Source organism: Lampetra fluviatilis, chromosome 21 (assembly GCF_964198595.1).
Source record: "Lampetra fluviatilis chromosome 21, kcLamFluv1.1, whole genome shotgun sequence".
Classification (NCBI taxonomy): domain Eukaryota; kingdom Metazoa; phylum Chordata; class Hyperoartia; order Petromyzontiformes; family Petromyzontidae; genus Lampetra; species Lampetra fluviatilis.
Window position 1 is genome coordinate 8,354,465 of NC_136295.1, and position 25,571 is coordinate 8,380,035.

The 25,571-nt window shown below is 46.9% G+C and overlaps 1 protein-coding gene across 1 annotated transcript in view; it reads right to left on the reverse strand.

Moving 5' to 3' along the window:
• Positions 1 to 25,571, reverse strand: part of LOC144938196 (calcitonin gene-related peptide type 1 receptor-like) — a 142,465-nt gene that overhangs the window by 34,668 nt on the left and 82,226 nt on the right. Inside the window, exons 4-7 of the mRNA XM_078865996.1 lie at positions 21,169 to 21,279; positions 14,151 to 14,263; positions 8,622 to 8,713; positions 4,490 to 4,616 (exon numbers count right to left, since the gene is read on the reverse strand). Of these exons, the coding sequence (XP_078722122.1) occupies positions 4,490 to 4,616; positions 8,622 to 8,713; positions 14,151 to 14,263; positions 21,169 to 21,279 (443 nt within the window). The remainder of the gene's footprint in view (positions 1 to 4,489; positions 4,617 to 8,621; positions 8,714 to 14,150; positions 14,264 to 21,168; positions 21,280 to 25,571) is intronic.

The following is a 25,571-nucleotide window of genomic DNA, read 5'->3' on the forward strand; positions in this document are numbered from 1 at the left end:
GCCCAAAGGTGACGTCAAACAACAACTTCGGTTTGGAAGGACTTGTCCGTCTCGTCATTTTACTTCGTAAAGTTGCCTCGCAGGAAAAGAGGATATACGTTAAATTTCGATTTAAAGCTTTCGTGACTGCAGGGATTCATCTTCTTGGTTCTTTCGGTAAAGTCACGTAGAAGGGAAATCATAAAATAATAAAAATAAAACATAATAAAACAATATTATTTTATTATGTTCTATATAATATTATTAAAATAATATTATTTTATTATGTTTTATTTTTATTATTTTATTACTTCCCTTCTACGTGACTTTACCGAAAGAACCAAGAAGAGGTTATACGTTCCGAGCCTTGACCGCTCTGCATGCACGGGCAGGTTTGTACGCAGGGCAATGTTTGTCGAACGCGTGACGGTACCGTGTAAAGAGGCAATAACACTTACAATGATGTATATTTAGCTCAATGGACATGACATTAATTGGAGGTATGAAGATTCACCCCCTTTTTCTCCCCTTCCCCCCCCCCCCCCCCCCTGTTGGGCAAACGTTGCCATATGGTTGGAACCGTTGGTTCCATAAGCAGGGTCGCGATTTGACTCAAGAATCAATTCTTATTTGTTTTTTGCACTCCGGTGAATGGTGGCACCTCCAGAGCAGAGGTCGCAAACGGGTTTTGATTCCTTACCCGTACCCGTACCCGGCGGCACCAGGGTCGCAAACGGGTACCCGTACCCGGCTGGGTACGGGTAGCCGGGTATCGGGTAGGGTACGGGTATCGGGTACCCGGTTGCGACCTCTGCTCCAGAGGCTGCAGACTAAAGAAACTTTCCCATAGTTTCCACCGCAGCGTCGGCAAATCGAACCGGCGACCTCTGGGTATCACCCCCGGTGCGCTAACCATCACACCGCAGCAGCAGCAGCATCCCCATTACTGTGCACATATTGTGTCGCGGAATAATCAACGGCGGTGTTCAGGTGAAGCGCTGCATACTGGAAAATGCCAAAGCAAATTTTAATCTACATGAACTTTCAATATCCCCATTCTCAAGCCGTCCTTTTCGCGCCCCCCCCCCCACCCACTCACCCACCGCCCCCCTCTCATGAATACGTATGTATTATTTATAAATAGTGCGTGCGGGCGAAGCCACACGCGTGTACGTGCGCGGCGCACGGTCCCAAGCCACATAAATCACATTTTGTCCCGCAGCAGCCAATCCCGGGAATAATGCACGACGGAGCACACGCTTCGTCGTGCCACACGCACGCGCGGAGATTATATTTAACCCTTCGCCGACAACTGCGGCTTCGCTTTTCTGGCCTCCGGTTCAACAACGCGAACTTGATCCGGGCTGCAGAATTCGGCGCGTAAAAAGTGGCAGAAAATACTGGGGGGGGGGGGGGGTGGGGGCTTCGCTGGACATGAACAGGATCGCTTTGAGGCTGTAATTATTTTGTGGTCTTCCCTCGAGCCAAAATACACTCCCCGTATGCAAACATCGCTGCGACGCCCCACTGTATTTCGGTTCGGTTCCTCCCCGCCAAGGCCCAGCATTTTACGCATTTTACGCATTTGTGTTCCATTACATGCGGCGACGATGCTGTTGTTGTTGTTGTTTGAGGATCTCGCTGCGTTATTTGTCGCTGCCAGCGATGCGTTCCGCTTACAGCCGTATGAGAAGTCGGAGAGGGATTTCTCACTCATTGGTGGTGCTCATCTCCAATGTTGCAGCCCTGTGTGTGCGGTGGAACTCCAACATCGCCTGTGGCAGGTTGAGTCTCTCCGCGGGACAACTGCTGTTTACTGCGTCCGCACAATGTGCTACGCATTTTATCGAACCCAGAGGGACGATGGGCCAATTCCAGCCCCCAACCAGGCTTTGAACTGTCAAGCGTGCCGATTGTTATACCCACTGAGCCACAAGGCTCACGACGTCTTCGCATGTGGTAGTTATGCTTTGAATTAGCATGGACCGGGTATCTTTTCGGTTCAACCGAACAGGAACGAAACACGACATTTCAATCGTTTACAGTGCACCGAATTTACCGACCGTCGCATATCCCAACCGCCGTCCGGCATTAGAACTCGCGACCTTTCCGAGTTCTCTTGCTTCCACCGCTGGGAGAGACTAACTGCACGTCCCCCCGTTTCAGCGCCCCGCGTGCAATTGAGCACCATGCGTATCGCGTACAGCTGTACAGTGGCTGACAATACGGGTGCATTTAAATTCTCCGTGAATGCAAACCGTGTTGTGGCGAAATGTTATGCAGATGACGGGAATTGGTGTTATGCATTCTCCCCCCCGTCGCAGGCGGTCCCCGCATGAATGCACGCGCGCGTGGATAATACTGCCTTGTTTGATTAATGCAAGGCCACACGCGCGTGGCTATTAATTTAGTTAATGAGGTTGATCATTATGCTATTTTGCTCTTGCGCCTATATGCCAATGTTTAGCCTTTGGTCAGACATTAAAACCCAAGTGCGTAGCCCGTGGATGTGCAAACTATTAACGTTGCCGCTGCTTGTTGCCAACCGCTCCTCCTGGGCGGTCTAGCGGCGGTGAGTTCGCCTCTTGTTGCACACGCTCGCGGTTCGAGTCCGGAGGCCGCCCTGGTTAATTTAGAGTTATTTGTCTGCTATACATTTCCACGTGATAAGCCACTTCATTTGTGCTATCATTTGTGGCCAGGACGCTTCTGAAAAAGAGCTACATAGCTCAGTGGGGGCCTTACTTGGTAAAATAAACCATTCTTCAGTTTAAAATAGTTTAGTAAACAACCGCGGTACTACGCGGACGTCTACTGCTTAACAGCGCACAGCCTTAACGTAACGCGCAACAGTAAATCCACTTTCGTGCCGACGTCAAGAGCTCGGATTCAAAAAATTACCCCGCAAATTACTCAATTGGGGATAATGCAAGATAAATATTCACGCCCGACTGGCAGATTAATGCCGCAGGTCACTTTCTGCGAATGAGACTCATCCTGGTCTCTTGAGTGTTCAGCTGGTTAAACAAGATATGTAGTACTAATCACATTCCTGCATTTCCCATAAATAGGCTAAATTCCTCTTGATATGCAAATTCTTTTGTCGAAGCGCCCTTTCCCCCCCTCCCAATCCAGCTTATATATATGCTCCAAGCTCGTGTGCTGTTTCATTCAGACGCTGTCTCCCCGACAGACCTGGTTTTCACCTGAGGACGGCTGCTTGCGTTGTGGCCGAAACGTCGTGAGAATTATTTTATTATGTTTTATTTTTATTATTTTGTTATTTCCATTCTACGTGACTTTACCGAAAGAACCAAGAAGATGAATCCCTGCAGTCACGAAAGCTTTAAATCGAAATGTTATAGTGCTGTTTGTTGCTGGCCATGTGACGTCACTGGGACCTTCGGGGCTATAAAAAAAAAACATTTCTATATATACCAGAGACCGATGAAGGCTATTTTTCAGCTATCTATAGAGATCATAGATCCATGAAGTGCCCTTGAAATAGCAGGCTAGACAAGTCAGCGTTACTCTCTGCGTGGTGTGCGGTTTTGGGAGCGCGTTTTTATTATTTATTTCAATGTTATGGCAACCAAATTCATTCCACCGTGCGTTCGTCTACGAATTCATTTAATTTGCAGTACAGAAGCTCAAGGGATAGCACTCAGGGCAAGATGTTTCTTTTGCATGTTGAAATTAAAACCTCTTAGCTCTGATTAGTGTCTCCAAGTTCTGGGAAATCCCTTGGATCGATGTGGCCACTTCTTAATGGTGTAAGTCTGTAATGGCGACACAACTTTATACCACAGGTTCGTTCTAATTGGATCATCTTTAAGATAATTGCCATGCTCCCCCCTTATCGAAAGAGATAAAACAACATTAGTGTTCTCAACCTTTGTTGGACAGCATCCAAAAAAAACAATGCCCCTTTTCCATTGGCACACCCGAGACGAGCGAGCGTGGGGCCGCCATGGTACAGGCAGCTTTTCCACTGGCTACTTGCTGTGCCAAGCCTGAACAAAACCGTGCTACACTGGCCTCACAGGACATCTAAATCAGGCTGGGGAGCCAAGCAGGGCCAGGGGCGGGGCTAACGACTGGCGTCTCCAACACGTCGTGCGTGGCTTTGACAGTGGAAAAACAACTCGGCGCCTGCTTAACCGTGGCCGGGTCTGACACGGCACGGCCCAGTTGTACAGTGGAAAAGAGATTGTGGTCTATACCAGTGTTCTTCATTGCAAGGCCCTGCGGGCCATTGGCGGCCCCTGATGGCCTTTAGTGGGGCCCCTGACAAGACACAAATGGTGAAAACACCCCTCCCCCCCCACCCACCATCATCATCGTGCTGCTGCCAAACCCCCAATGGTTTCAAATGTGTGGCGGCCCTCACACTGACGATGTCTTATCGGCGAAAGTTGCCTCCATCTGAAAATGAGTGAAGAACCCTGGCCTATACCCCCCATAGGTTTAAGACCCCGTGCACAATGAAAGGACCCAAAAGGCATCTTACAGGGTTGCTGGCTACGAGCTGCCTGTTGTTAGCCACCACGGTGAGCGAGATGATGGTGATGACGGAGTTGAGGATGTAGGAGCTGAAGAGGTTTTTGTGGAGCGTTATCCTTTGGCAGCTCAGGCTCCTGGAGACACACACACACCCACACACAACACACGCACGTGTGTAAGCACTCGGCATGTAATGATTCACCCGCCACCGATCCAATGAATTCTGGGGAGCAATTCTTATTTGGACCTTCTCAAAGAAATTATGTCTCAACCGTGCAGCTTTATTCACCCACCCAGCCCCCCCCCCCCCCCACCACGTCAAGCACAAATGTAGCATAATTTGTTGCATAATTTGCATTAATATTCGGTCCTTAAGAGGCACAAATTGATGCAAGTATCACAAGGGTACGAATGGATTCAACGCATCATTACTTGCCAAGAGAGCTCATTGTGCGTTGTGGAATTGAATCAAGATATAGTAATAGGTTTTTACCCTTTCATCTGGCACCAAAACTGACACCTTTATACAAGGAATCATGTTTGCAATAACCACAACAAAAGCAGTCAAAATGCAAACAAAAAGAGACAACTCTGATAATGATATGCACTGTCCTTGATGTTGATTGGTCCACACACGAGACGGCTTTTCTTAGAGCCCAGTCTCCACTGGTGTTGGACCAGATGACGCCATAAGGCGCCAAACTCAAAAACAGCGCACTATCAGAGTATTGAGAGCTCGGGGTAAGCATAACGGAATTTAATCGAGAGGTGCGACGTCGAACGCTGAATCCCATGATAAACGCAATGCATGCCACGTATACATCAAAAGCAATTGAGAGCATGTGAATAGGTGTGGGTGAAGGACAACAAACTAAACAGAGTGCCGAGAATGATAAAGTGGCTTATTCGACCAAGCATTGCAATCGATTATTTTTGTGTGGATATTTACACGGACGCCTTTAAACGTGGCAGCCACCTTGAAAAAAACCCCCTTCTCCCCCCCAACATACAAGCCACACCCAGCATAACGAGGCCCAAGACGACACCAATGATGTCACCAAGCTCCGCCCATCACCTCCGGTCCAGCGGCACATGTGGAGACGTTGGGCGAGACATTTTCAACTATTTTCCGTGCTAGGCGTTAAGGTTTCCAACCCCTGTGCTAGACTATTGGGGGGGTCCGAAGCTTCAATTATATTGCCGATCCCCCACCCCGCAACCTCTGCTTTCAATTTATAAACTCCGAGTGAGATGACAGAAGGGATATAAACAAGGGATAAGAGATGTAGTATGACGAGCAAACTGAGATACCGATGAGACAGATACGCAGTGAAAGGAGATGTACATAGACATGGGGGGGACGCAGATAGATTTAGATCAGAGCATAGAGACCCAGATAATAATTCAAACAGCGCACACGAGAGATGAATTGGCTTTAATTCTCTTACTCTTAGTTTTTTCGGTAAAGTCACGTAGGTAAAAAATGAAATTAAAATTAATAAAGGTAATAATGGAAATAAAATAATAAAAAATTACGACGTTTCGGAGGCAACACAAGTCTCCGTCATCAGGTGGGACCGTCACAGCTAGATTTTCTGTATCTGGCTGTGACGGTCCCACCTGATGACGGAGACTTGTGTTGCCTCCGAAACGTCGTGATTTATAATTGTATTTCTATTATTATTTCTATTATTTTAACTTTTGTTATTTACATACGTGACTTTACCGAAAAAACTAAGAGTATGAATCCTTGCAGTCACGAAAGCTTAAACTCTAGAATTTAATTATCTTGCTATGCTCACCGGTGTTTGAATTTGAGTGGATATTTGATGCACACATAGGGGGGGTTGTTTTTTTTTCATCCCTTTTGAGCTTCTTGGGCCTCTAAGCTTTTGCTTGGCTCGCTTGTGCCCAGTGGTGCCGCCCGACAGCGGACGGCATGACGCACCACGTGGGCCACTGTCGATTGCCGAAGAGCGGCGCGCATCCGAGCGAACGTATCAATCCAGAGCAGCCATGCCGGAGCGAATGTTCTGCGTCAATAAATGGCTTTTGTTGCCTTCCTTTATAGCACGAAGGCACATCTGACTTGCATTAGACTGCTCGAGTGCGTTCTCTCTATTGTTATTTACGAGCAAGATGACGCTGCTGGCTTCCGAGTTCAAAAGGGTCAAAGGAAAACACAGCACTGATCACCGTATGCATGGTGGCGCTGATGTGTAATATTTGATGCGCAGGCAGGTTTTAACGCGAATTTGCCTTTTCTATTCACTGCTGGATGCATCATACTCGAGCACATTTCCGCGCAAATAACACTGTTGTTGTTGTCGTGTTCGATATTAAGAAAACACGTGTGTGCGCATATACACAGGGTTACGAGTACCTGGTACGGTGCGTAAACATCAGGACAGGGGAGATACATGTGGCCGGGCATGGTGCTGTCCACCAACCACATCGTATGCTGTGTTGGCCTTCATATGTGCTACTCACTAACAGCAGTTTTCCGAAGAGCCTGTTAAGGCTATCCGGAGGGGATCTTTGTCTGTGTGCATGCACATGATTGCACACACATTAACTAGGGTTGCCACATGTCCAGGTTTGACCCAGACATGACACGGACAGTCCCGCAATTGGAAGCTGTGTTCGGGTTTGCAGGAATTGATTTGTACCGAGACCTGGTGGCAATGTGCTGAACTTTATTACAATATAACACAAGTTTTGATAGACCTCGGGCTGACTGAGATGATGTATGTTCGGGTTCGGATCTGTGGAAGAGATGACGCTGGTGTGTAAGTCTTCTTGAAAAATAAACTGTCAACAACTGCGAACATTGCGTGAGGATGGTTGCTGGCTGGATGTTAGGCAAGTTATAAATAGATATCTCAGCCGCTGTTACGTGTGGAGCAATCATCAGCATTCACCATCATCGTCATACTTTTTTTTTAATGTATCCAAATGTAAATCGAGCGGTGGCGCAGGGAGAGATGAGTGCACCGGGCTATGGACCCCATGGCCTGAGTTGTATTCATGGCCACGACTAACGTCAGTGTCGAGTGAAATTTGAAACAATCCCGGCCACCTAACTTCACCGGGTGGTGAGGTGATGGTCAAACGGCCTCGATGGACGACATGGCGTGGCCACGCTTTCACCCACGGACACGCGGTAGAAAATAACATTTACTTATTAAAACGTTCATTCATTGAACGATGTTTTGCTTGCTATTCCGCTTATAACACGGGAAACAAACGTAGTACAGGCGTGATAAACGCAATCAAACTCATAATCATCACCATCAGTAACGGTCATGGTTAACCCTATGCTGGACAAAGCCCTGACCAATCCACCGCCGTTCTCTCTCAATCACGCGTTATAACAACGGCAACATCTGCCCAAAAAAAACAATTTCCGCTTTCCTAAACGCGCCGTTGTTTTCGTGACGCACGAGTTCCCAGCCTTTTTTTACGTTCCCGATTCAAGATAATCCAGATCGCGCGTCAATCTGCGTCCTGTGCACACGCTCGCAACTTCCTGTGTACGCAGGTGCGGGCGGTGCCGACATTTGGGGGGTGCCCTCACCTCGTCCACCGTCGTGTCCTCGGCGCTCGACCGCTATTATTTCTCGGCACGTTTTCGGCCGCGGTGACGCAGAGCGTTGGAACTAAAACGTTGTTTTTTGCCGCGCGCAATCCACCACCTCTCTCGCGCGGAGGGGCGCGGTCGTCGATTCGACGCTGGTGGACAATGGAGCGACTGCTACGGTGGAATAATTGGGCAAGGCAGAGCTCTGAGGCAAAGCATTCGCGGTGGCAGTGGCTGGTGGGATGAGGCTCAGTGGACCGCTTGTAATGAACGTCATTAGAATTTTTTGTGACTGTATTATATGAAATAAACCTAAACATATTTGAGGAGGAGGCGGTGGGGGGGGGATTCATTTGGCTAAAATCGTTCAAAGAACAACAACTTTTTTTTCTTCTTCAGAATTTGCGCATGAGAAGGTCAATAATAACAATGCGAGTGTTTGGATTTCAAGTAGTGTGCGGGGTTGGGGAACCTGATACCCCACTACCGTGCACGGCGAGATGTGTTTTTTATATTAAGGACAACAACAACAACGGCGACAACGAGGAGCCCCACTCACCTAAAATAAAAGAAAATGAAGAGCGACGTCGACAACGAAACAATGGAGAGCGTGTGTCCGATCACGGCGAGGTAATAGAGATTCATGGCCATCTGAAAAAACAACAAAAACAGACAACGCCCGTTGCGCTCCCCGCCCCCACCGAACCGTCAATTAGCGCCGGGCGCGCACTTAGCGAGGCGGTCGTAGCAGCACCGCCGAGCTTACTGCGTCACGGCGCGACGGAAGCTCAACGCACGCAACGCAACGCACGGCACGCGGACATCAAAACACGAGCGAGTTGCCTTTGATATCTTTGAGACACCGCGACCTCTGACGCCGCTCACCTTCGGACATCGCAGCCTCAGATGTTTGCACAGAATCGCGCGCGCGCACGCAGCCTCAGCCGAGTCATCAACGCGCACGCAAGTAACGATTGTGTTTGCGGGGTTTTGGCGCAGGGATGGTGTTGGGGAGCTGTTTTTCTTCACCAGACCCCCCCCCCCCCCCTTATTCTCAATCGCCTGCTGGAAACGAATAATGAGTGGAATTAGCAAGCGGACAATGAGCTGCCGCTGCACAAGCATCTTCTCTCAGCACTCCTCGTCACTCACAGCCTCCTCCATAGCAACATGCTCGGCAGCGAGCAGTGGTTTAGGGAATGACTTGCTCTCTGAGCAGGCTGCCTGCAGTAACAACGCCATGAGGGTGACTCAGAGGGTGCATTTCTAAGCACCCGTGTGCGAGCGAGCGTGCGTGCGTGCGTACGGTAGGGCAGTGGTTAGCGCGCTGTGCTACGAACCCAATAACCTTCACTCGAGTCTGGCCCATGGCTAACTAACATCAGCGGCGAGCGATATCTGAACCTGTCCTGGGCCTTTTCCCAAAGGTCGACAGCCTTAAACGAGTGTGCTGCGGGGCACCGCGGTGGCCAGATGTTAATTGCCTCGCCTGGTCTACAGGAGGTCGTGGGGACGATCCCAACCCTGACGGCTGCATATTTGGTCTCCCCGTGGTCGCGTGGATTTTTCTCCGGGTCCTCCAGTTTTCCCCTCCACATTTACAATCAATGTGCGTTTAGAGTATTTTTGGCTGCTATACATTTCCACGAGAAGCTGCTTCGTGGCGCTATTAATTGTGGTAGCCAGATCGTTTCTGAAAAAGAGAAAATAGTTCAGCGGTCTTTACCTGGTAAAATGGTGCTAGCTATGCCACCCCCTCGTGCAACATGCTGGCCTTCAAAGGTGCAAGGAAATTGCCGTAATTAGGCTAAACAGGGGAACCTTTGTCTTTCGTATGTACGTAGTGGGGGAGTGGTTGTGCAGTGGCTTGCACACTGTGCAGTGGCTTGCACACTGCACCACAAACCCGCGCTACAAACTTGGTTATGCAACTTTCATTCTCAACCACAGCCAACGCATTTTAGGCAATTGCCGTCCGTACTTATCCTGGGCTTTACATAGGTCAACTTAGTCTTAAATGCGTACAGTACGATTTAAAGCTTTCGTGACTGCAGGGATTCATCTTCTTGGTTCTTTCGGTAAAATCACGTAGAAGGGAAATAATTAAATAATACAAATAAAACATAATCAAATACAATAATAAAAATAAAACATAATAAAATACAATACAATTGTATTTTATTATGTTTTATTTCTATTATTTTATTATTTTCCTTCTACGTGACTTTACCGAAAGAACCAAGAAGATGAGTGCAGTACTTGATGTATATTTAAACATCAGCATTGGGAAGACAAAGGCGGTCAAGTATGGTGCTGGCTTGCTGGTGGCTGCACAGATTTCAGAACCCAGGATCTCAGCGTTTGCTACTCAATGCTCTGTGTGTCTGCTGGAAATGTAGAATGAGTGAAATTAGCAAACCGTGGGGTGGATTTTTGTTGTTGTGTGTGGACAAAGGCAGTTTGTATTCTTCACATAAGATGGACTGGAGTATGAGTCACATTTTATTGAATGTTGGTGCATGTCGAAAGTGTTGACAACGGGTCTGTCAGATATTAAACAAAAAACTATCAATTTAGTTTTCAAAAACACAATATTTTAAGAATTTCATCCTCACTGTGTGTTCGGAGAGGAGGCAATTGAAGTGGTTATCTTACATAACGTGCTTAGACACAGCGGCAGGATGCCGCATAAAAATTGTTCAGTTATATAAATTGTTCACGTAAATTATACATCGCTCAGTTCATCAGGAACTGCGTGAAGCGGGCGGAGCAATGGTTTTTCGTGTGTGTGTTCCCCTCCTTTACGAGCAATTTGTTAAAAAGGAAAATTAAGCTTTAATTGCAATTAATCAGCGGGAAATTGCCCCCATTAATTTCCCCGGAGTCGATGCAACCAGAGGGCCCACTTCGTTTTCGCACTTGCAGCCCGCAAAAGGCTTCGTCCGAGGCTGAAAACGAGCAAAGAGCGGAAACTCCTCCAATCGCTCTCCGTGAAAAAGGGACAAAAAAAACCTCGTGCGCTGTCGACGTCTGAAATGTAAAGGCGATAATTTATACTTTTTTGCTGTTGTCAAATAAAGTTTATAAGCGGCAAGGGAAAGAAGTCGCCTGCATCTGAGCAACGGTGTCTGATGGATTGCTAAGAATGTTGTTGCGAGAAGGGTACACACAATGCAGAAATCCAGAGGACACTATGGCAGGTAAAACAAAAAGAGGTTGCACCGGCTGGGACACGTGTGTACGTATGTATGTATATTGAACTTCTTTCGCACCGTACGTAGCCAACCGTGGCTGATCGGAAGTGCGGGACGTGTGCAGGATGGAGAAGGACCGAGACAGACTTTAGAATAGGTCTCCACGAGTCTGACGACCCAAGACCTAAGACCAGATGGTGGGATACAGGGAGGGCAGAGCTTGGAGGTCAAGGGTCAAGTGTCCACTGCGCAGCAGCTGCGGGATCTGGAAGGGTCGGGTGGCATTGGCCACGATGACGTCTTGACCTTTGAGAAGGTGGTCTCTAAACAAGACTGTTTGTGCGATACGTGCAGTTAGGTGGGATTGTGACATGACTTGCAGGGCATGACAGGATGAGTGATCTCAGGGTCACAAATGTGCCTTTTGTTCTGCAGGATTCACCTTGTGCGTGCATATTCTTAGGTTTTTTCGGTAAAGTCACGTAGGTAAAAATTCAAATTAATAAAAGTAAAATAAAAATAAAAATCACGACGTTTCGGAGGCAACACAAGCTTCCGTCTGCCTCCGAAACGTCGTGATTTTTAATTTTATTTTACTTTTATTAATAAAAAAATTTACCTACGTGACTTTACCGAAAAAACCTAAGAATATGAATCCTTGCAGTCACGAAAGCTTTAAATCTAGAATTGTGCGTGCATGTTTACTCTTAAAGTGGACCTCAAATCTGGGACATTTGTATTCGCGTGTGTTTGCCCAGTTCCCAAATGTTGTAATGTAACTGAATCAGGAAAAAATATACAGTGGGGGAGATGGTGATTGGGTGGCTCAGAGGTTAAAGCACTGAGATCTTGGGTTTGATTTAATTAGGGATGGGGAGCCACCCGTTATTAAACTGTGTCCTCCAGTGGTGTGGAGAGTTGATAATCTCAGCCCGATCACCAATGACTGCACAACTAAACCCCGCGCCGCATTAAATTCCGACTGTCATTTAAATTTGCCCGATTCTATAGCTCTGAGACTCCCAGATTGACGTCAGTTTTTTGTGTGTAAAAAAAGCAATCGTTGCAGGGCATTTAAAAAAATCGTATGCCACAAGTGTGGGTAAGGGAAGAGGTCTATCGAGGCGATGTATGAAGGGTAGTTCTCTGATGTCATTCTTCCAGGGGCTGTTCGCTGACACACGGGTAATGGATGCACTGGCTGGCTGCAGAGTTCCAGACGGAAAAAATTGCGCACACCTTTGTTAGATGATGCGACAGCAAAAATTGGAATAAAATAAGGGGAGAGGAAAAAATATGCCTAAAATGTAATGTGCACTCTGCTAGCCCGGTCACTACGCAACACGGAGCAAAATTACCGCGCACTTTGAGACGAGGTCAACAAGGAATCAAATTTGGAGGAACAAAATTTTTCATTCGAATAGATGTACTGCCGGCCAGACACCAGGGCCGGAATAAGTTTGACGGGGGGCTCGAAGCTGTTATGGTTTTGTGGGCCCTCCCCCTTCTTTGGAAAATGCAATGCCTTCCCTTGATTGTTTTACCATCAACCATACCCCATGACAAACTCTCCACTGTTGCTCACCCTTGGTGATTTCGGCTCCAGTATTTTTAGAAAAGAAAAATGCGATGTGAGACTCGCAAGGCTACATTAAAGTGAAAATGAACGCATCTATTTTAATGTTGGCACATAAACTGGGAGTGATACACGTAGTGATTTCGATTTAAAGCTTTCGTGACGGCAGGGATTCATCTTCTTGGTTCTTTCGGTAAAGTCACGTAGAAGGGAAATAATAAAATAATAAAAATAAAGCATAATAAAATAATTCTCACGACGTTTCGGCCACAACGCAAGCAGCCGTCTTCAGGTGAAGAATAGGTCTGTCGAAAGACGCTGTCTTTCCGACTTTACCGAAAGAACCAAGAAGACACGTAGTGATGGTATGGCTTTTGACGACCAAATTACCTTGCGAGATTTAACCATCGTGTGCTGCAGCATTGCGAATCAACCACCTCTTGGGGAATCGCTAAAAATCTACGGCCCACAGAATCCAGCCCCTAAAGAATGATTTATTTATCCACGAGGGGCTTTAATTTTAGAATGTGTTTCCGCCAACTTGCGATGAGTGTCTGTACAAGTGATGGGGGACTGGAGCATACGGAAAAAATCCACATGCATTAAGAGGGTGAGTGGGGGGGGGGCAACGCTCGATCCCCATACAGATGGAAAAAAACCCCGAGATGAGTCCGCACTTTGCTATACCACCTTCTCCTGGCAAACCAGCAGACGGGGCTTGACCTCGACGCCCATGGCAACGAGAGTTTCACAAAAATTTGCGCGGTGACCCAACGACCCCCCTCGCCACCGTCAAAGTGTTGTGTGCGTACCTTCAACGTGTCGCGTGTGTACCTTCAGCGTGTCACGTGTGCACCTTCAGTGTGTCATGTGTGTACCTTCAGCATGTCGTGTGTGTACCTTCAGCGTGTCACGTGTGTATCTTCAGCATTTCCTGTGTGTACCTTCAGCATGTCGCGTGTGTACCTTCAGCGTGTCGTGTGTGTACCTTCAGCGTGTCACGTGTGTACCTTCAGCGTGTCACGTGTGTACCTTCAGCGTGTCACGTGTGTACCTTCAGCATGTCACGTGTGTACCTTCAGCGTGCCGTGTGTGCACCTTCAGCGTGTCACGTGTGTACCTTCAGCGTGTCACGTGTGCACCTTCAGCGTGTCACGTGTGTACCTTCAGCGTGTTACGTGTGCACCTTCAGCGTGTCACGTGTGTACCTTCAGCGTGTCACGTGCGTACCTTCAGCGTGTCACGTGCGTACCTTCAGCGTGTCACGTGTGTACCTTCAGCATGTTGTGTGTGCACCTTCAGCGTGTCACGTGCGTACCTTCAGCATGTCGTGTGTGTGCGCATTGCACAGCGTGTAGTTGGACCACGTGCGGTTGCTCTCCGGGTGGCGGAACCAGTTTCCATCCTTGTTGCAAATCTTGGTGACTTTTTCTGGATGGGAAGGAAGGGAGAAGAAAAAAAAATCAGAATCATTTGCGACTTTTCGTGCACGCACGAAGTGACAAACAAAAAATCGCCACGTTTTTTTGAGAAGTGCATCGCATTTGTGAAGGATATACTTTTTTTGTTCTACACAAAAGAAGCAAAACGAAAATGCGTGTTTTATTTTCAACACTAAAAACAGGAAACCTTTTTTTTCAGGAACTGGAAATTGCTTATTTTAACACAGTGCCCTGGAGACATTGAATTTGAGAAGCTTGATTATATTATATTATTGTTGTGCATAATTATTCTCTGAGTATTGTTGAGTATAATAATCACACCGCGGAGGCCAACATCCTTAAACTCCTGTTTTCTAACGTTCAATGACTGCTGTTGTATATTTCTCTCTTTCTCAGCATCCTCACTAATAAAGGAGCTCAGGGCGATTGCACTGAGCAAGGGCTCATGATGATAACAACTAAGTTACGGTAAAAGGAGTCATCACTAACGACTTTAAGGGCGAACAACAAACAGTACCCCTCGGTAACCATGGTTTCCTTCCCTTCGCTCCCTCCTCTTGATTTTCTTGTTAAACCAATACACAGAGCTTACTTGCACCTAACTTTGTTTCTGGTGCCTATTATTCTCATTATATATTACCGCAGACACGGTTATGTGGCTGGACCACGTGATTGTGAAATGTCAGAAGGTTGCTCTGCATCAACATCAAATACCTCGTTAGTTAGTTGTACAATATCCCCTTAAGGACCCTACGGTACTCGTCTGCAATATCGATGTTTCTTTGCCTCTCGTTGTTGCTGCTGCTGCTGCTCTCACGCACCACAGATCTATATCCCTTTGTTAAAAGAGCTGGGCGAATGGTTAAATGGAGACCGTCGCCCGTGCAACAAATCATATAGACTCAACAAACGTAGATCTCTCTCTCTCCCCCACATTGTATATCGCCAAGGTGGCAATTGCCTAAAAGCGTGTGCCCGCTAATCTCTGAAACCCTGGTGATGTCACGCGCTCGTGCAATTTTGCCACCACATGTCTTAATGTGACCTCTAATTACACCTGCTTTTCCCACTCCAAGGAACACAACTCAGAATCATACTTGAGATTTTCAAAATGTTGTTCATTGTATTTTAACCTTTGCACACGAGAGTGCAGTCCTTAACAAAGTAAATTGAGCAATAACGACAATGATGATAGAATAATAATCGTCGACATTCTGGCCAATGTCATCATCATCATCGCTGATCTTTTCCTATTTTTTTTACAAAGCTTCTTGCACAGAAAGCGTCGATGTTTGCTCAACGTCAAATAAGCAATTGTCGCCACGACGGGAAATGAACCGGGGGGAAAAAAATTACCCAACTGTGAGTTTCTGAACGTTCGAAATAAAGGGGCACGGAAAATATACAATCTAACTTCATGCTAATAATTGACAAAGCAAGACCATTTACAGGAAGACACTTCCAAAGAGAACGTTGTGAAGACATTTTTTGAGTTCGCTTCAAGAAAAAAGTAATAAAAACCGTCTATATTTTTAGTCGTTTGCTTCATTTAACCCAGGTGGCGATCGGCAAAGACTTGTTCCACTTCAAAAAGGAGATCTGGCAGCACAATAAAGGGCCAATGCAAGCCGTGCAGAGAGAGAGAGAAAGAGCAAAAATAAACAAAGAAAAATAAATAAGAGACCATGGAAACAAGCCAAGCTTTGTGTCAGGAAACACAAGAAATAAAAATAAATGGCAGTGGCTTAGAAGACTAAAATCCCACGACGTAAAAGATTTAAAATGTAGGAAGAAGGTGCCTGCAACTATTTCAATATCTAATCCGTGACTGATAAGAGTGTACGGTTATCGACTCGCTCGCGTTCGAGGCTCTGTGTTCTCGGAGTCTGCGTGGAAGAGGATAAAAGTGCAGAGCGTCATCGCGTCGCACGACCGTGAGAGGTGGTGGCGGCGGCGGCCATGGCTAATGATGATGATGGTGGCGGTGGTGATGTTAAAGCGTCGTTCAATCGTAGCGTGGGATAGAGAAGGCGAATGTCTCTTGCCTTGTGGAACGTGGCGGGGAAGGGGAGCGAGATACGCATCGTAGTTTTCATCTCGTGTTAACCCCCTCCGCAACCTGCCCACCAACCCCGGCAGGCACGTTAAGATGATGTAAACCTCGATTTAAAGCTTTCGTGACGGCACGGATTCATCTTTTTTGTTCTTTCGGTAAAGTCACGTAGAAGGGAAATAATAAATTAATAAAAATATAACATAATAAAATTCAATTCTCACGACGTTTCGGCCACAACGCAAGCAGCCGTCCTCAGGTGAAGAACAGGTCTATCGGAAAAACAGCGTCTGAATGAAGAACAGGTCTGTGTCTTTCCGACAGACCTGTTCTTCACCTGAGAACGGCTGCTTGCGTTGTGGCCGAAACGTCGTGAGAATTGTACTTTATCATGTTTTATGTTTATTATTTTATTACTTCTCTTCCACGTGAAAAGAACCAAGAAGATGATGTAAACCGTGAGGCGGGTTTCCCAGAAGCTTGGCGTCGGTTGAGGCACGCCGCCAACGTCACTCGTATTGTGGCTAACCTTCACGCTCGGTCGTGAAAAAACCGGAGCGCGGTCGGTTTCCTGTAAATGTGCAAATCCCCCACAGGCCGTGAAACAACAGACCCCAGCGCGCCCGCTGACAGCCTCGCGCTATCGTACGCATATTTCTTTAAGCGCGCTGCAGGGAATTGCGCGTTAACACGCTGCCAGTGTTTCATTCCCCCACCACCACCCCCCTTACCCCTACAACTGGTGCCAGGACTTTGATAGCTGGCACGGTGGTGCCCCGGGATGCATTCTGGGATTCCATCGATCGAGTTCAAAGATGCCCGCGGGGGGGGGGGGAGGGGGGGGGCCGTGCCCGGCTCAGATTACTATGGCTGAGCGTTTAACCCCCCGGGACGAGCAATTCCCCTCCCCAAACAAAAAATACAGCGGACGAAACGTAAAAAAACTACGACAAGCTCCGTTTGCGCTTTTGTAGCCCCAGTTTTCCCCCTGCTGTGCTGCTGTGGCCCACGGCGCAACTCGCGGTTTGCGATGAACAGGATTTGGGGGCTGCGGATGTATCTGATAGGGGGGTTTTTGATTCAGGAGACAGGTCGAAAAGATATTAACACGAGCGCATTCGGGCTGTTGTTGTTTTTAATGGGGAAAACCACGACTGAGAAGCTGCAAAATTCGACACTTCACCCTTTCATTAATCAATGACGGAAGTGTTTGTTGCTGAGATTCAGGATTCATGCCCAGCGGTCGCTCTGGTTAACACTGCGGGTGTAATCACCGTAAATACTACACGCCATCCGCTTCACAGCAGGCGTTTCAGACCCACACATTTACTTAATTAGGTAAAACCGCATAGCAACTATATGCGTCCGTGTAAGTGAATGATGAGAATACTGAATGCACTAAATTATTATTATTATGGCTACTAATTATTCAAAATCATCATTATCCATGATTAATCCACTGCTGGATGATGCCATTTCTCACAATCCTACGATGTAATGATCCACCATCTGGGAAACTGCGAGAGCCTCATTATGCTGAGTGCGACGGGCATTTATTCGCCGGAGCAGGTAGGCCGAACAGTTTGTTGTCTCTCACGTTACGATCATTGCGTCCTTTGTATCGAACGACCATTCGTTTGCTCTCTCTCTTTCAGAAGACAAAGAACACCCCCCCCTCCGTGTAGCCTTAACAGACTGTCGGGGCAAGTGAACGGCACACGAGGGGGTGGGTAGCCAGCACCACTCCCCGGCCGCCTTTGTCTCCCTGGTGGCGATGTTTGCACATGGCACCAGGTAGTTATTTGAGGCCGAGTCAAACTAGAGGAGACCAAGGACCGTTTCGAATAATTGTCACTCGTGTTGACCGTGCACTCCTCCTCCTCTTTCTCGCACACACACACAGGCAACCCCCGCCGCTTAATTTCTCCAATCTCTAAATAAACACGAACCGAAGCAAATCGCAAGTTCACGGCGCAAAACACCCGAAAACCTCGCAGCTACTGATAATTGGTTTTTTACCCTTCTATCTGGCAACAAAACTGACACCTTTTTACAAGGAGTCATGTTTGCATAGACCACAATACCTGCAGTCATAATGCAAACAAAAAACACAACTCTGATAATGTGCACTGTCCTTGAAGTTGATTGGTCCACACCCGAGACAGCTTTCCTTAGAGCCTAGTCTCACATGGGTTGGACCAGATGACGCCAAAAGGCGCACAACTCAAGGACAATGCACCATCAGAGTATTTACTGGCAAATGAGGTTCTAGTGTGTTCTCGCAGCTACTCCCGGCCATGAGACGTTCCGGACGCTTTGGCCATCGTCATTTGTCCACGAATTTCGTAGAAAACGCCGGCCCGGGGCGAAAAATGTCAGCTCTGGAAAAAGGGTACACACACTCGGAGGGGCGAGTCGCCTCCTCCCGCTGGAATGGCTCCCACTCAGCAGGCAGAGCATGCATGCACACGGTGGGTGGGGGGTGGGGGGGGAAGCACGGCTCGAGAGAAGGTGATTTCATTTACACCTCGGCTTCCTTTGCGTGCGGGCGCTCGAAAGCCACGCACGTCACGCCGCGATTTGCAGCACAAAAATTGCAAACAAAGCCCTCCTGCAAAATGGAGGCTCCTGGGAATATCTGCAAAGGAACGGAGGTGGAATGAAGAAGTTTAGAGGCCTCAAGCTGGGGTTGCTGATATTCTCGAGTAGGTGACGGAGGCGACACGGGTTTGGACACGTGTTGAGATGAGACAAAGAAGATGCATTGAGAGGGGGTTATTGAGAATAGACCCGTAGACTCGCACAGTCACCAAAAACCTCACATAGAGACTCACAGACTCACAGAGACCCAGACTCGCATAGATACCCACAGACCCACATAGAAACCCACAGGCTCACATAGAGACCCAAAGCCTCAAATAGAGACCCACAGATTTACACAGAGACCCACCGACTCACACAAAAATCAAAAGACTCGCACAGAGACCCAAAGCCTCACATAGAGACGCACAAACTCACAAAGACCCAGCCTCACATAGATACCCACATACTCACATAGAGATGCATAGGCTCAAACAAAGACTCACATAGAGACCCACAGGCTGACATAGAGACCAAAAGCCTCAAAGAGAGACCCACAGACTCACACAAAGAACCCACTGACTCACACAAAAATCCAAAGACTCACACAGAGACCCAAAGCCTCACATAGAGACGCACTGACTCACAGAGACCCAGACTCACATACATACCCACAGACTCACACAGAGACCCACAGACTCAAAGAAAGACCCACAGACTCACAGAGAGACCCACAGACTCACACGGAAACCCACAGATGAGCAGAGCTATGGGAGGTGCCACCGGTGCAGGGCAGAATGACGAGAAGGGGGAGGGGGGAAGCCAAGGGGGAGAACGGGAGGATGCGGGAGGATGCAGTGGAACGCGACGGGCAGGTCCTCATTTGAGGTGGGTCTGCCTGAGCGAGCGACCCTGTGAATGTCCACGCAGCCAGCGCACCACGTCCGGTACACCTCTCGCTGTGGTGGCTACGTCTACTCGTCGTGTATCCACTCCAGCCTACCAGTGGTGCAGTGAGCAATTAAATTCTAGGAGATGAGGATGAGGACCAGTGGACGTGGCTTGAGAAGAGGTACAGAGGAGGGGTACGGGGAGAAAGGATATCCGTGCCGCCGACCGCAAGCAAAAATGGGATGTTTGGTTTTGAACGGTGTGTTGTATTTATTCTAGATTTGAAGCTTTTGTGACTGCAAGGATCCATACTCTTTGGTTTTTTCGGTAAAGACACGTAGGTTAAAAAATAAAACAAGAAAACAAATAAATTAAATCACGACGTTTCGGAGGCAACACAAGCCTCCGTCTTCAGGTGGAACCGTCACAGCAAAATTACTGTATCAAGTGACTTGAAACGTCGGGATTTAATTGATTTGTTTTCTTGTCTAACCTACGTGACTTCACCGAAAAAAACAAAGAGTATGTTGTATTTATGTTGAACTTCTTTTGCACCATACGCAGCCAACCGTGCTAATCAGAGGTTGCGGAGGAAGGACAACAAACTAAACACAATTTTTTGTTTGCTATGTGTATCGTGGATCACTCTATGGGTCTACCTATCGATTTGCATCTATAGGTATCTATTTAAATCTATGTAGGCATATGGCTTTAGTTGTTTTCATTTCGTTTATTTGATTGATTGTTTCACCTACGTGACTTTACCGAAAAAAACAAAGAGTATGGATCTTTGCAGTCACGAAAGCTTCAAATCTAGAATTAAGGCATATGGCTAACTATGCTAAGTCTACGGCCTGCGAGTACATGGATCTCAAAGTAAGGAACAGTGGACATGACAAAAGTAGAACGAGCAGCGATGACGAGCTGAGTTGACCCCCGTCCGAAATTTGAACTCACGACCTTTCCGACTGTGAGTCAAGTGCTCGAAACAGAGAAGCACCTGTCCAGATGTCACACACACACACATATTCCCCATATAGCCTTTAACAGATTGTTAGGGCAAGTGCTGTTAGCGAGCACCTATGAAGGCCGGCACAGCACACGAGGGGGTGGGTGGTCAGCACCACGCCCGGCCGCCTTTGTCTCCCTAGTGGCGATGTTTTTACACACAGCACCAGGTACTCATTTGAGGCAGAGTCGACCTAGGGGAGGCCCAGAACCGGTTCAAATAATCGTCACCGGCATTGGGCGTGAGCGGGAGTCAAACTCCGGTTGCCGGGTTCATAGCGCAGCGCGCTAACCGTTACACTACCACTAAAACACACATACAAAGACATAAATAAACGAATGAGTGGGTCTGTGCGTCTTACCAGACGGGTCAAAGTCTTCGAAATAGTCGGGACATTTCTGTGAGACCTCGGTGCCTGCTAGCGTGTCGTCCCAGCAGCGCCAGCCATCCCACGTGCGATTACAGTAAGGTCCTGAGCATGCACACACAGATACACACATACACAAGCCATCAGCGTCAGAATCAGACTGCGGGAGGAATCCGATGAGCTATGAAGCTCTTTTCACAGACGTCCAGTATGGGAGGGTCAGCAAGTTTACGACATCAAACTCGATAGGAGTGCAAAGCAGAGAAAATGGTAAGCAAGTCGCTAAATAGAAATAAACACCAAACAAATACCTTTTTCAAGGAATCACGTCTTGCATAGAGCATACGTACTTGTGGTGAACATGCTGATAATATATGCATTGTCTTTGAAACTGATTGGCCTACACGAGACAGCCTTCTTCAGTTTAAAAGACAATGCATACATTTTCTTGGTTCTTTCGGTAAAGTCACGTAGAAGGGAAATAATAAAATAATAAAAAATAAAACATAATAAAATACAATTCTCACGACGTTTCGGCCACAACGCAAGCAGCCGTCCTCAGGTGAAGAACAGGTCTGTCGGAAAGACAGCGTCTTCAGACGAAGAACAGGTCTGTCGGAAAGACTTTCCGACAGACCTGTTCTTCACCTGAGAACGGCTGCTTGCGCTGTGGCCGAAACGTCGTGAGAATTGTATTTTATTATGTTTAATTATTATTATTTTATTATTTGCCTTCTACGTGACTTTACCGAAAGAACCAAGAAGATGAATCCCTGCAGTTACGAAAGCTTTAAATCAAAATGTAATGCATACATTATCAGAGCATGCTTTGTTTGTATGTTCACCACAATGACGTGTGGTTAGTGTAGACTTGATTCCTTGTCTAAGGTATCCGTTTGGTGTCTAGAAACCGTAATACCTCCAGTTTTATTGCCAGAAAAGGGTAAAACCCTAATATTATTTTTCATACTTTGATACTGGCAAAAAAAGGTCCCATAGATATAAATAGAAATACATGATAAATACAATAATTATATAATTTCGATTTATCAAGATCGGGCAAGGCAGCAACAACAACAAAACGGCCGCAGACCGCACCAAGACAATAACACAAAGTGGTCCCACAATAAAATGGAACGCGAGCATTGAACTACATAATACGCGTATATGATTTTACGCGAACCTGTATCATGGACAATATTGGTGGCAGAAACCCCCCTACATGTGTTAAACAACTGAGCCATTGAACTATCGATACACAGGTGTCAGGATCAAAGTTAAACATCACATTCGCATCTGCGACCGCTGCATCCAGCACTAAAACCCGCCGCGTCACGGCATTAACACGAGCCGGCGGGCAGCCGTCTCTTCGCGAACACCAGCGGGTGACAGAAGCGGAGTAGAACGCGTAGAGAAGAGGTGAAAGGCTGGAAGTCCGCGGTGTCGTTCAACTCGTTCTGCCGAGCGTTCAAACTTGCTTACTTTACTACGCGTTTCCCGCACTCATTGACATGTTAATTTTTTATCTAACCCCCTCCATCTCTCTGCCCCCGCCCTCTCTGCCTATTTAAGGCCACTCCACAGAGACGATCTCCCTCTCTGTACCTGTGTTACTCTCTCTCTCTATGTATCTTGGTGATATCTGTCTGCTTATATGTCTGTCTATAGTTTTTCTGGTTAGAATTTTTTGTTGCTATTTCATTTATACCTGATGATGATTGCTTGTGTTGCAATCGAAACGTCGTGATTTTTATTTTTATTTTATTTAACTTTTATTAATTATTATTTTTTACCTACGTGACTTTACCGAAAAAACCTAAGAATATGAATCCTTGCAGTCACGAAAGCTTCAAATCTAGAATGTAACGTCATACTCTTTGTTTTTTTCGGTAAAGTCACGTAGGTAAAACATTTTTACAATGAAAACAACTAAATTAAATCACGACGTTTTGGGCACAACACAAGCGTCCTTCTTCAGGTGGGGACAACGTAGTCGAAAGCACAACCGCTTAGGTATGTCTCAAAGATGGCTGTGACGAGGAATTATATAGTCACTGAAGCTTTGTGATGCAGATGGTGGAAGTAGATGAGCAAGCAAGGATTACGCAGCCTTTTGTTACGCTGCCGATGGGGTGAATTGGAGACGGACAAGCTAAAAAAGACCAAAAAACAGCGTGTGGTAATGGTGATGGTAGTGTGTGAAACTGGGGGTAACAGACTGGGAAAATGGATATGTTTATGAAAATTAAATCTAAACTGGTTGTTTCGTAGTAAACTGCACAGCAGCTAAAGTTTAATTTGGTTAATTACATCCTTCCAATGATTGCTCAATTTGAATCCATCATCTCGGTTGAAGTTACGTCTATGTTTGCATATCTGGATGGCTTCATGGACAAAATGCCGCCACCTCACCACCCGTTTTAACAGCCCCACCTGTTGGGACAGGGGACCCATAACCCCCTTCGATCCGTCCCTTTAATTCTCAACCCCCCCCCCCAATCCTTTCCGGTAGACGGCTCAAGTTGCGTCGCCGCGATCGCCTTCTTTCGCGACGGGAGATCCTCCAGCATGGAACAGCACGGGGGGCCCGCGAGTGAGTTGTTGCATAAAAACTTCAGTTAGAAAAAAAACGTGAAAATAAACCGTGGTTCGCTGGGCTTCCCACTCACTAACGGTCCGTTCTCGCGCTCATTAAACAGACACTGGAACGCGCTTGTGCAGAAAAAGTCGATTCGTGACCAAGTCCAGTGAATTTTTTTAAAACGTGAATTATATCGCTCATGTAGCGTTGAGGCTAATGGAGTGAACAGGAATGTGAGAGACAACAACAGCACGAAACAGTCCAAGTGAGAAAGTAAAAACGTGTCTGATGGGAATTTAACACTGAATCAAACTGTGGCCTTTAATGGAGACAATTCAAACTACTGGTAGGATGAGTAGATAATCAATTCCTGCTGGTCATAATGAATATGATGAACTAATCTTGTAAACTAGGAGGCTGGATGGCGACCAACTCGGGAGCAGTGTTGTTGTTGGTGCCTGTAAAGAAGAAGGCAGTGCAGCAAGTATGTTTTGTAGCAACGCTACCTTTACATTTGCGGGGGGTTTGAGTGTCATCCCAGCACGCGGGTGGGTTTTCGTTCGACCCTGTTGCTTCCTGCCCATGTGGAAAAATACTCAACAACAACAAAATAAAAATACATCGCCCAAACGTCCCGGAATCAGATGCCGCTACGAAAAACAGTCCATTCGATTCCTCCCCCACCCCCCCGTGGCCACGGCTAACATCAGCGGTGAGCGACGTCAGGACCCAACGTTGTTGGGCAGCCCGCCATTCACCAACCCCGCACGCTGCGCGGCGACTGTGAAGTACGGTCCAACAACGCCGCGCGGGGGGAGGTCTTCATCCGGCAGCTGACTAACAAATGGACCGTCAATGTTCTCTCTTGTGACGATTTAAACAAAGCCTCGCCCCAGGTGGTAGCAGTCATCCCTTCTGTGCGCTGATAGGGGGTTCGTGGAAACAATTTTGAGGCTTCCAAGGAAATGGAAAGAAAGTAATAGCGCCTCAACCCCAATCCCCCTCCAATGGCCTCAAAGTGCACACATGCTCAATGACGTAACTGAAACGTTGCGGCATTAATCGGTGCGAGCAACTCGCGCCAAAGCACTCGCGATTCGATGATTTGCCCCTGATGCCAGTCACTGACGATTGGGTTTGATTTTAACAACAAGAACAACAACAATTGTAATGGCTGGGAGGGTTAAGCATACGAATTCTAAATTTGAAGCTTTCGTGACTGCAAGGATTCATACTCTTAGTTCTTTCGGTAAAGTCACGTAGGTAAAAAATGAAAATAAAATTAATAAAAATAAAATAAAAAAAATTAAATCACGACGTTTTGCCTCCGAAACGTCGTGATTATTTTTTTTATTAATTTCATTTTTTACCTACTTCACTTTACCGAAAGAACTAAGAGTATAAGCATACGAACCCCATTAGTACGGTCGCGATTCCGGCACGGAGGTCGCGGATTGCCCGAGTTTGAACGACGCTCGTGAAGTCGCGTCAAGATCGAGGCACTTTTTTTAATCTTTCTTATTTTCAACTAATGCCGCGCGTGATTTTATCGATTTCCCCCCCCCCCCCCACGCCGCTACATCCCCTCACCCTCAGCTGTGAATTGCACTAAAAGTTACTGACATATGCCGTAGCCATGCCTATTATTACCCACACATACGAATCAGCAAACATCGATTCTTACACGGGAGGTTTCCGATGCGTTTATCGTGAGCTTAAGGATCAATATTGATCAACGAAATCAATGCATCGTTCAACCGCTAATATTTATCAAGGGAGACAAGTCGAACAATAAAGGTCAAGAGGTCATCAGAGT